Source organism: Pecten maximus, chromosome 18 (genome assembly GCF_902652985.1).
Source record: "Pecten maximus chromosome 18, xPecMax1.1, whole genome shotgun sequence".
Classification (NCBI taxonomy): domain Eukaryota; kingdom Metazoa; phylum Mollusca; class Bivalvia; order Pectinida; family Pectinidae; genus Pecten; species Pecten maximus.
The window spans coordinates 24,794,670-24,807,364 of NC_047032.1; the positions used below are offsets into that span (position 1 = coordinate 24,794,670).

Here is a 12,695-nt window from a genome sequence, read left to right on the forward strand (position 1 = left end):
CTGAAACTAAAACAATGATTTTTTTATTTCATTGCTCATTATTTACCTTGCCTTTATTATTTCGCATGTTTAGAAAACATTCTATACATCAGACATATTTACCGCCCCGTATTCGCCCGTATTAACAAGACCGAACGCAAGCATCTGAAGCAAGATCTCTAATCAACAGTACAACCAGCATATTATCTATTGTAGTAGCTAAGCCAGTCATCAGGGTAGGACGTTAGAGTAGGTTGGTCAAGTGATTGATTGATTCACTGATGATGTTTAACAGCTCATTAACAGCAATGTTCATTTTGGGGCAAACTATATTGAGCTAAGGTATATGAAACTTCAAAACGGCTGTGATGTACGGAATTAAAATGTTGGTTAAAATAGTGTAGATAAGATATCAAAAAAACAGATGTTCAATTGGAAGTTGTTGAAGGATGATTAATGTGTGTGAAAAATCAGATACAGAGTTATATTTTCGTAAATAGATAGTCGGATAGTCGATCCAATGTCGTAGTATTTACTGTTTTCACAGCTGTAACTTGGAAGTTTTTGTTACAAATATATTTGAAACCGGAGCAATCCATCAAATGAGAAAACAGTGCTTCATATTTTAAATATCTTGCCAAAATACTTTTTTCAATATAATGTAAACGTTTTTATTTGTTTCTACATATTGGTGTTAGAATGGACATTAAAGTAAAAATATTACTTATTTTAACTAATGTAAAGAGAAAACGCTTACCTGTTACTGGTGAGGCACGTCGGTTGATGGAGGTAGTTAGGAGACACTAGTGGGGATAACAGAGAGGATGAGACTCATTCGACGGCGTGCTTGGTTTTATGTGACAGTCACTTGGAGCACTTGACTGCGGTACTGAAAACATGTGTAAGGGGACGAACTGTTAAACAGTGATAACTCGCGCATGCGTGGTTAAGATGATCAATATGTTCCACCTACACGACATTTTCGCCAAACAATGTAGAGTTTGGAAGCGTGGTTGTACAAGAGTTAGTTTCTAAAATTCCAAATGAAAACTAATGATATGATTTTATCGCTATTTATACGTACAATGACGGCGTCAGTCAACCTATTACAGTATCTAACCATCAATACCGATATCAAATGGCCAGGGGAATTTTGTTTCATCGCGTATTTTTAGACCTTGGCAGTGGCTGCCTATTGGCACCATAAGGGAATGTTCTACCTTGCAGGAAGGTGTCTTCTGTTGTCTTTTACTGGGCAATAAAGTAGAAATTCCTTAATTATTGGTTTAGTTTAAACTGTGTTTCATTTGTCAATTTCTATTTAACAATATGTAAATGATACAAAAAGGAATCAGAAACAAGTATCAAGACACTAATATAAATCTAACACCTATATATATATATAGATTGACGTTACATAACAGCATAGACATGATAAAAGACAACCTCGTATTATACTGACAATAGTCTAATGTGAAAGCATTAGTTGGCATTTCATCAAATAATAAAATATATTGTAGTAAATTAAACGGGAGAAATACGTGAAAATAGTTTGTTGTGTCGTGTAGTACTGGTATAGTCAGTAGACTGTCGTTATTTATTGATCTACCTGGTAGTCTGTTGTGTCAGGTGGTAGTCAGTAGACTGTCGTTATTTATTAATCTACGTGGGAGTTTGTTGTGTCACGTGGTATAGTCAGTAGACTGTCGTTATTTATTGATCTACGTGGTAGTTTGTTGTGTCACGTGGTATAGTAAGTAGACTGTCGTTATTTATTGATCTACGTGGTAGTTTGTTGTGTCACGTGGTATAGTCAGTAGACTGTCGTTATTTATTGATCTACGTGGTAGTTTGTTGTGTCACGTGGTCTAGTCAGTAGACTGTCGTTATTTATTGATCTATGTGGTAGTGTGTTGTGTCCTGTTGTACTGGTATAGTCAGTAGACTGTCGTTATTTATTGATCTACGTGGTAGTTTGTTGTGTCACGTGGTATAGTCAGTAGACTGTCGTTATTGATTGATCTACGTGGTAGTTTGTTATGTCACGTGGTATAGTCAGTAGACTGTCGTTATTTATTGATCTACGTGGTAGTTTGTTGTGTCACGTAGTATAGTCAGTAGACTGTCGTTATTTATTGATCTACGTGGTAGTTTGTTGTGTCACGTGGTATAGTCAGTAGACTGTCGTTATTTATTAATCTACGTGGTAGTTTGTTGTGTGGTGTAGTACTGGTATAGTCAGTAGACTGTCGTTATTTATTGATCTACGTGGTAGTTTGTTGTGTCACGTGGTATAGTCAGTAGACTGTCGTTATTTATTGATCTACGTGGTAGTTTGTTGTGTCACGTGGTATAGTCAGTAGACTGTCGTTATTTATTGATCTACGTGGTAGTTTGTTGTGTCACGTGGTATAGTCAGTAGACTGTCGTTATTTATTGATCTACGTGGTAGTTTGTTGTGTCACGTGGTATAGTCAGTAGACTGTCGTTATTTATTGATCTACGTGGTAGTTTGTTGTGTCACGTGGTATAGTCAGTAGACTGTCGTTATTTATTGATCTACGTGGTAGTTTGTTGTGTCACGTGGTATAGTCAGTAGACTGTCGTTATTTATTGATCTACGTGGTAGTTTGTTGTGTCGTGTTGTACTGGTATAGTCAGTAGACTGTCGTTATGTATTGATCTACGTGGTAGTTTGTTGTGTCACGTGGTATAGTCAGAAGACGGTCGTTATTTATTGATCTAAGTGTTAGTTTGTTGTGTCACGTGGTATAGTCAGTAGACTGTCGTTATTTATTGATCTACGTGGTAGTTTGTTGTGTCACGTGGTATAGTCAGTAGACTGTCGTTATTGATTGATCTACGTGGTAGTTTGTTGTGTCACGTGGTATAGTCAGTAGACTGTCGTTATTTATTGATCTACGTGGTAGTTTGTTGTGTCACGTGGTATAGTCAGTAGACTATCGTTATGTATTGATCTACGTGGTTGTTTGTTGTGTCACGTGGTATAGTCAGTAGACTGTCGTTATTTATTGATCTACGTGGGAGTTTGTTGTGTCACGTGGTATAGTCAGTAGCTATAGACTGTCGTTATTTATTGATCTATGTGGTAGTTTGTTTTGTCGTGTAGTACTGGTATAGTCAGTAGACTGTCGTTATTTATTGATCTACGTGTTAGTTTGTTGTGTCACGTGGTCTAGTCAGTAGACTGTCGTTATGTATTGATCTACGTGGTAGTTTGTTGTGTCACGTGGTATAGTCAGTAGACTGTCGTTATTTATTGATATACGTGGTAGTTTGTTGTGTCACGTGGTATAGTCAGTAGACTGTCGTTATGTATTGATCTACGTGGTAGTTTGTTGTGTCACGTGGTATAGACAGTAAACTGTCGTTATTTATTGATCTACGTTGTAGTTTGTTATGTCACGTGGTATAGTCAGTAGACTATCGTTATGTATTGATCTACGTGGTAGTTTGTTGTGTCACGTGGTGTAGTCAGTAGACTGTCGTTATGTATTGATCTACGTGGTAGTTTGTTGTGTCACGTGGTATAGTCAGTAGACTGTCGTTATTTATTGATCTATGTGGTAGTGTGTTGTGTCCTGTTGTACTGGTATAGTCAGTAGACTGTCGTTATTTATTGATCTACGTGGTAGTTTGTTGTGTCACGTGGTATAGTCAGTAGACTGTCGTTATTGATTGATCTACGTGGTAGTTTGTTATGTCACGTGGTATAGTCAGTAGACTGTCGTTATTTATTGATCTACGTGGTAGTTTGTTGTGTCACGTAGTATAGTCAGTAGACTGTCGTTATTTATTGATCTACGTGGTAGTTTGTTGTGTCACGTGGTATAGTCAGTAGACTGTCGTTATTTATTAATCTACGTGGTAGTTTGTTGTGTGGTGTAGTACTGGTATAGTCAGTAGACTGTCGTTATTTATTGATCTACGTGGTAGTTTGTTGTGTCACGTGGTATAGTCAGTAGACTGTCGTTATTTATTGATCTACGTGGTAGTTTGTTGTGTCACGTGGTATAGTCAGTAGACTGTCGTTATTTATTGATCTACGTGGTAGTTTGTTGTGTCACGTGGTATAGTCAGTAGACTGTCGTTATTTATTGATCTACGTGGTAGTTTGTTGTGTCACGTGGTATAGTCAGTAGACTGTCGTTATTTATTGATCTACGCGGTAGTTTGTTGTGTCGTGTTGTACTGGTATAGTCAGTAGACTGTCGTTATGTATTGATCTACGTGGTAGTTTGTTGTGTCACGTGGTATAGTCAGAAGACGGTCGTTATTTATTGATCTAAGTGTTAGTTTGTTGTGTCACGTGGTATAGTCAGTAGACTGTCGTTATTTATTGATCTACGTGGTAGTTTGTTGTGTCACGTGGTATAGTCAGTAGACTGTCGTTATTGATTGATCTACGTGGTAGTTTGTTGTGTCACGTGGTATAGTCAGTAGACTGTCGTTATTTATTGATCTACGTGGTAGTTTGTTGTGTCACGTGGTATAGTCAGTAGACTATCGTTATGTATTGATCTACGTGGTTGTTTGTTGTGTCACGTGGTATAGTCAGTAGACTGTCGTTATTTATTGATCTACGTGGGAGTTTGTTGTGTCACGTGGTATAGTCAGTAGCTATAGACTGTCGTTATTTTTTGATCTATGTGGTAGTTTGTTTTGTCGTGTAGTACTGGTATAGTCAGTAGACTGTCGTTATTTATTGATCTACGTGTTAGTTTGTTGTGTCACGTGGTCTAGTCAGTAGACTGTCGTTATGTATTGATCTACGTGGTAGTTTGTTGTGTCACGTGGTATAGTCAGTAGACTGTCGTTATTTATTGATATACGTGGTAGTTTGTTGTGTCACGTGGTATAGTCAGTAGACTGTCGTTATGTATTGATCTACGTGGTAGTTTGTTGTGTCACGTGGTATAGACAGTAAACTGTCGTTATTTATTGATCTACGTTGTAGTTTGTTATGTCACGTGGTATAGTCAGTAGACTATCGTTATGTATTGATCTACGTGGTAGTTTGTTGTGTCACGTGGTGTAGTCAGTAGACTGTCGTTATGTATTGATCTACGTGGTAGTTTGTTGTGTCACGTGGTATAGTCAGTAGGCTGTCGTTATTTATTGATCTACGTGGTAGTTTGTTGTGTCACGTGGTATAGTCAGTAGACTGTCGTTATTTATTGATCTACGTGGTAGTTTGTTGTGTCACGTGGTATAGTCAGTAGACTGTCGTTATTAATTTTTCTACGTGGTAGTTTGTTGTGTCACGTGGTATAGTCAGTAGACTGTCGTTATTTATTGATCTACGTGGTAGTTAGTTGTGTCACGTGGTATAGTCAGTAGACTGTCGTTATTTATTGATCTACGTGGTAGTTTGTTGTGTCACTTGGTATAGTCAGTAGACTGTCGTTATTTATTGATCTACGTGGTAGTTTGTTGTGTCACGTGGTATAGTCAGTAGACTGTCGTTATTTATTGATCTACGTGGTAGTTTGTTGTGTCACGTGGTATAGTCAGTAGACTGTCGTTATTTATTGATCTACGTGGTAGTTTGTTGTGTCACGTGGTATAGTCAGTAGACTGTCGTTATTGATTGATCTACGTGGTAGTTTGTTGTGTCACGTGGTATAGTCAGTAGACTGTCGTTATTTATTGATCTACGTGTTAGTTTGTTGTGTCACGTGGTATAGTCAGTAGACTGTCGTTATTTATTGATCTACGTGGTTAGTTGTTGTGTCACGTGGTATAGTCAGTAGACTGTCGTTATTTATTGATCTACGTGGGAGTTTGTTGTGTCACGTGGTATAGTCAGTAGCTATAGACTGTCGTTATTTATTGATCTATGTGGTAGTTTGTTTTGTCGTGTAGTACTGGTATAGTCAGTAGACTCGTTATTTATTGATCTACGTGTTAGTTTGTTGTGTCACGTGGTCTAGTCAGTAGACTGTCGTTATGTATTGATCTACGTGGTAGTTTGTTGTGTCACGTGGTATAGTCAGTAGACTGTCGTTATGTATTGATCTACGTGGTAGTTTGTTGTGTCATGTGGTATAGTCAGTAGACTGTCGTTATTTATTGATATACGTGGTAGTTTGTTGTGTCACGTGGTATAGTCAGTAGACTGTCGTTATGTATTGATCTACGTGGTAGTTTGTTGTGTCACGTGGTATAGTCAGTAGACTGTCGTTATTTATTGATCTACGTGGTAGTTTGTTGTGTCACATGGTATAGTCAGTAGACTATCGTTATGTATTGATCTACGTGGTAGTTTGTTGTGTCACGTGGTGTAGTCAGTAGACTGTCGTTATGTATTGATCTACGTGGTAGTTTGTTGTGTCACGTGGTATAGTCAGTAGACTGTCGTTATTTATTGATCTACGTGGTAGTTTGTTGTGTCACGTGGTATAGTCAGTAGACTGTCGTTATTTATTGATCTACGTGGTAGTTTGTTGTGTCACGTGGTATAGTCAGTAGACTGTCGTTAGTAATTGATCTACGTGGTAGTTTGTTGTGTCACGTGGTATAGTCAGTAGACTGTCGTTATTTATTGATCTACGTGGTAGTTAGTTGTGTCACGTGGTATAGTCAGTAGACTGTCGTTATTTATTGATCTACGTGGTAGTTTGTTGTGTCACTTGGTATAGTCAGTAGACTGTCGTTATTTATTGATCTACGTGGTAGTTTGTTGTGTCACGTGGTATAGTCAGTAGACTGTCGTTATTTATTGATCTACGTGGTAGTTTGTTGTGTCACGTGGTATAGTCAGTAGACTGTCGTTATTTATTGATCTACGTGGTAGTTTGTTGTGTCACGTGGTATAGTCAGTAGACTGTCGTTATTTATTGATCTATGTGGGAGTTAGTTGTGTCACGTAGTATAGTCAGTAGACTGTCGTTATTTATTGATCTACGTGGTAGTTTGTTGTGTCACGTGGTATAGTCAGTAGACTGTCGTTATGTATTGATCTACGTGGTAGTTTGTTGTGTCGTGTAGTACTGGTATTGTCAGTAGACTGTGTCGTCCAGCCTAACCGATGAGTAACATGTATATAGTCATAGATTAATCAAACACACCAATATTTGTCAAGTTTACTTCTTAAGTATGGTTCCATCGTTGGTGTTAAACTACTAAAATGTGTTTTGAATTGTCTTTTTGCGCATTCCTAATAGGCAAAATTAAATGTCGCGGAGAATTTTGATGGTCGAAGAAATGGAAAAACGCTTTTTGAGTGGTATACATTATAAGTGCTGATTAAATCAATAGTATATCATAGGTTATATTTTCAATACTAAATGATCTGTATTGAATCATTTAAAAGGCTCAGAATCCGTTTATCTAAATATTCGACATCGCTAACAATTCTTGTCATGCGAATACATAAAATGGAACCGATGCTATATATACTGTATATGTAATGACAAAGCAAGAAAGAGTTAAGTATGTAGCATGTAACAACACCACTCGTAGTAGGTCTGCCTGAAAGTAGGATAAATTTACATGAACGTTCCGGAAATTTACGATTTATATTGTGTTTTCTTTGTTTTTGTTGATATATTTATTTATTTCTAATCTATTCATTTTCATCTTATTTAACCCTTCTACTACATCCGCAGTTACGTACATTTGTAAGTTTCTCAGATTTGCTCACCCTTCACGTTTTTCTACACAAAAATGGGATGCGTTTATGCTTTATTTAAGGGGCATCTAAACAGCAAATCCAGCCAAAACAGTTGATATTTTACAAGGCTATACATCCCTACTAGGATGCAATTTAATAGAAGTAACTTGATAAAATTTTGATATGTATCTTGTCAAACTGTGGGCCTTGCTGTTGACATTCAATTTGTTCAGTAGTTCGTAAATTTCAACAAAACATGGGAAAAATGCACTTTCAGGGGGACATAATTAACTCATTCGTATCTCATTTATTGTGCAAAACAGTCATGTCGTTTTGCTCACAAGGGTCTAAAGCACAAACTAGGAGCATTGGTTTGACTAGATTGGACTTTATGATATGCATTAACACTGATTTTATTTAGACCTTGAAATGCAAATGGCGGTTGTGAATAAGATCAGACAATTATGGCATATAAGAAGGTATTTCAAACGCCAAAAATACTCATATTAGATACTATAGAGAACTCTAGACATGGCAGGAAGACTGTTTTTAGGAAAAAATGTTCATCCGTTGAGTTTGGGGTAAAAGACATATATTTCTGAAAAAGGCCCAAAACTCACCAGTTTGACAATTTGTCTTAAAATGGTCATTCTTACTATAATCAGGTGTCCTAAATGTATAATATCGGAGCATTCTTAATGGCTGAAATGCCTCCCTTTATGCCATATTTGTGTAATATCATCCACAGCCGCCATTTGCATTTCAAGGTCAAAACTAAATATGTGTTTATACCTATAGAAAGTCAAATCCGGTCAAACAAATGCTCCTACCCTGTGCTATAGACACCTGTGAGCATAACAGCTGGACTATTTTTCAGGTTTGGTTATTTTTGTGGCTTAGAATTATTCCATGCTACAACTTACCACAAAGTAACTCTATAGAAGAAATTGTTAGCATCTACATCAAATTAGTTGCGATTTTAAGACACTACATGTCCAAACAAACATTTTGGTATATTACATGACTATTTTTGTGCAAATTGTAAGCTATTTATTCGTGTTTGAAATTCAACATTATTCTGCTATATAGATGACCCTTAATTTGTGCCTGTTTTACTTGTGAACAGACAAGGAAGCCTGTCTTGTGTCTGTGGCCATTTATCGCAGGGAGTCTGGAGATGATGTAGGTCGCGTATATGGTGAAGCAGCACCAATCAGACGTTATACCGCCGTGGTTACAGTTCAAGCTCTTTATTAATCTCAGTCAGTGACATATATTCCGTGATTATTATGAAATATGTTTCGAAACATGAAATCTTGCTATAAAATTACATCGCGTAATTGTTAGAAGTAGAGCAGTATTAACAGTGACGTCATGAACGGCTTAGCAGGTGTTAGCCCGGTCATAGGCTGAATCAGGTCATACCATGGTTAAGGAATGACATCTTTGTGACCCCCTTCTATTCGGGGATCAGAAGGATGAATTAAATGACTAATCAATTACTATTTAATTGTAACTAGTTTTTGCCACTAGGATAATTCAATTCAAGTTACGCCATATTGGATGCACATTTTTGTATATAGACTTTCAGATTGTATTTTAAAGTTAAATATTTAAGATTCTACGTCACCGACAAGTTCACACTGTTCATCTGGAAAATAATAAAATGGCTCCTAACGTAAAGAGATATATCATAGAAGCAAGTTAATACTGCCCGTCTATAGGTAATTTTAATGTAATAAGGTAATAAGATATACCTAATCACTAATACTACATGACCTACGTTAGGATTTCCAAGGTTACTTGAGGTGATGACTGTTATACGTATAGATAGATACATGTACCTAAACTGTAGGATAATGTGTAGAATTAGCACGAGCTACAGTCGTCGATGGCGCCGTCGATACCATCAGAGTAAAGAGACCTCATATTATATATAATGCACGTGATTCAATAATGTGGCCGTCCTGTACATGGATTATTAAATTCCTGTTTTAATGTCCATACTTTCGCGGTGATCTGATTTCAGTACTTTTCATGTAGGAAGCATGACGCAAAAAATGATTATGCTAGACATATATAAATAACGTGGGTGTGTCAATTCAGCATTGTGTTGGTTCTATTAAAAAATATAAAGGGCTAAAATTAGAGTGCGCTATATACACTTTCTACGAGTGCGCTATATACACTTTCTACGAGTGCGCTATATACACTTTCTACGAGTGCGCTACATGTATATACACTTTCTACGAGTGCGCTATATACACTTTCTACGAGTGCGCTATATACACTTTCTACGAGTGCGCTATATACACTTTCTACGAGTGTTATATATACACTTTCTACGAGTGCGCTATATACACTTTCTACGAGTGTTATATACACTTTCTACGAGTGCGCTATATACACTTTCTACGAGTGCGCTATATACACTTTCTACGAGTGTTATATACACTTTCTACGAGTGTTATATACACTTTCTACGAGTGCGCTATATACACTTTCTACGAGTGTTATATACACTTTCTACGAGTGCGCTATATACACTTTCTACGAGTGTTATATATACACTTTCTACGAGTGCGCTATATACACTTTCTACGAGTGCGCTATATACACTTTCTACGAGTGTTATATACACTTTCTACGAGTGTGCTATATACACTTTCTACGAGTGCGCTATATACACTTTCTACGAGTGCGCTATATACACTTTCTACGAGTGCGCTATGTACACTTTCTACGAGTGTTATATATACACTTTCTACGAGTGCGCTATATACACTTTTTACGAGTGCGCTATATGCACTTTCTACGAGTGCGCTATATACACTTTCTACGAGTGCGCTATATACACTTTCTACGAGTGTTATATATACACTTTCTACGAGTGCGCTATATACACTTTCTACGATTGCGCTATATGCACTTTCTACGAGTGCGCTATATACACTTTCTAGGAGTGCGCTATATACACGTTCTACGAGTGTTATATATACACTTTCTACGAGTGCGCTATATACACTTTTTACGAGTGCGCTATATGCACTTTCTACGAGTGCGCTATATACACTTTCTAGGAGTGCGCTATATACACTTTCTACGAGTGTTATATATACGCTTTCTACGAGTGTGCTATATACACTTTCTACGAGTGTTATATACACTTTCTACGAGTGCGCTATATACACTTTCTACGAGTGCGCTATATGCACTTTCTACGAGTGCGCTATATACACTTTCAAGGAGTGCGCTATATACACTTTCTACGAGTGTTATATATACGCTTTCTACGAGTGCGCTATATACACTTTCTACGAGTGTTATATACACTTTCTACGAGTGCGCTATATACACTTTCTACGAGTGCGCTATATACACTTTCTACGAGTGTTATATACACTTTCTACGAGTGTTATATACACTTTCTACGAGTGCGCTATATACACTTTCTACGAGTGTTATATACACTTTCTACGAGTGCGCTATATACACTTTCTACGAGTGTTATATATACACTTTCTACGAGTGCGCTATATACACTTTCTACGAGTGCGCTATATACACTTTCTACGAGTGTTATATACACTTTCTACGAGTGTGCTATATACACTTTCTACGAGTGCGCTATATACACTTTCTACGAGTGCGCTATATACACTTTCTACGAGTGCGCTATGTACACTTTCTACGAGTGCGCTATAATTAATGCCCCTGTCTTTTAATTCAATGTTTACGAACGCAAGTAGTTATCTCGTAGTGCAGAGATCGAACGTGAACATAACCGTGAACTTTTCGAACCATCACAATTATCATATCGGATACGACTCGAACCAGGCGTCGAAAGAGAAGTGATCTATTGTCGTTTTGATTGATGTTTGATATTTAAAGATAAAATGTCCAGGTATGATGATCTTTTAATATTTATTATTGAAAATACACAAAGATAAATATTTATTATAAATATATAATATTCTATACAACAGACTAGAAAACAACATAGAAATATACTACAATATATATAAATATTGACTCAAGCTAATCATAACAGAATTGCATCTAATATAAAGAACATTAACACGAATCACCTAATTGATAGTTAATAGAGGTTATAAACAGGCAGAGTGGATAGTGTTCCATATGTGAATATGATATCGTAACATCCATTATGCAAAGTACGCTTCAGAATAGAATTTAGATACATAATGATAAGCCAGTCACAACTATGGTGAAAATTCGTGTGTGACATAAAAACGTATAACACGATACGTATTCAATTTAAAATAGCCGTTCTGTTTCTGGTACCGTATACCTAGCGCATTTTGTAAAACTCCTGTCGCTGGACTGCTGTGATATCGAATGCGCGTAGCTGTAGGTTCCTGTGATATCGAACGCGCGTCGCTGACTGATGTGGAGATATCTTAAGGACCTACATACATGGATATGGTATCTATTTGTAAATTTGGCTTGGATAATCCAACAGATATTCATCCAGCATGAAGCTACAGTCCATCACAGCTTCGCACGTGAGCGGAATGATACATATTAGTCCGCGATATAGTTCCTGCTCACGTTGTAATACTTTCTTCTGCCAATCCTTGTGCGATACTTGCGTAAGATCTACTTCCGGTTTGAGTAACGCCTGCGCGTCCCTGCATGTTTTACTTATTTTCTGTTTCAATTCCTGTTGTTTATCGTTCTCGCATCGTTTGTGTATCTGTAACAACGGATTACAAACACTAGCCTCGATTTCGCTAAATGTTGTCCTCAGTTGCTTGAGGGTATTTGCAAAGGCATCCACTGGACCAGTTTTCTTGTTAGCCCCCTTAGCATCTTTGTGGTAAGTTTCGAATTCCTTCAGTGTTTTGATTGATGCCACATCCTTAGGAAGTATTTGTTTCGTTGTTTGAAGGAATTCTCCTAGTTTGCGCTCGACGTTGCTCTCGCTGTCCCGGATGTCCTGGGCGTCTTTACTTAACTTTTCTTGGTATTTCTTCATGCACTTTAAGACTCCGACATCCGATGCTACAATGACAATTAAACAGTACATTTTAACATGCTTATTCAGTAAGAGTCTTTT

General features: G+C 37.2%; 1 protein-coding gene across 2 annotated transcripts in view; it reads right to left on the reverse strand.

Moving 5' to 3' along the window:
- Window positions 1-11,522: 11,522 nt before the first annotated feature.
- Window positions 11,523-12,695, reverse strand: part of LOC117316861 — a 40,646-nt gene continuing 39,473 nt past the window's right edge. For both annotated transcript variants that reach the window (XM_033871644.1, XM_033871643.1), the window contains exon 5: window positions 11,523-12,640. In XM_033871644.1, coding sequence (XP_033727535.1) covers window positions 12,066-12,640 — 575 coding nt within the window. In that variant the 3' untranslated portion in view covers window positions 11,523-12,065. The remainder of the gene's footprint in view (window positions 12,641-12,695) is intronic.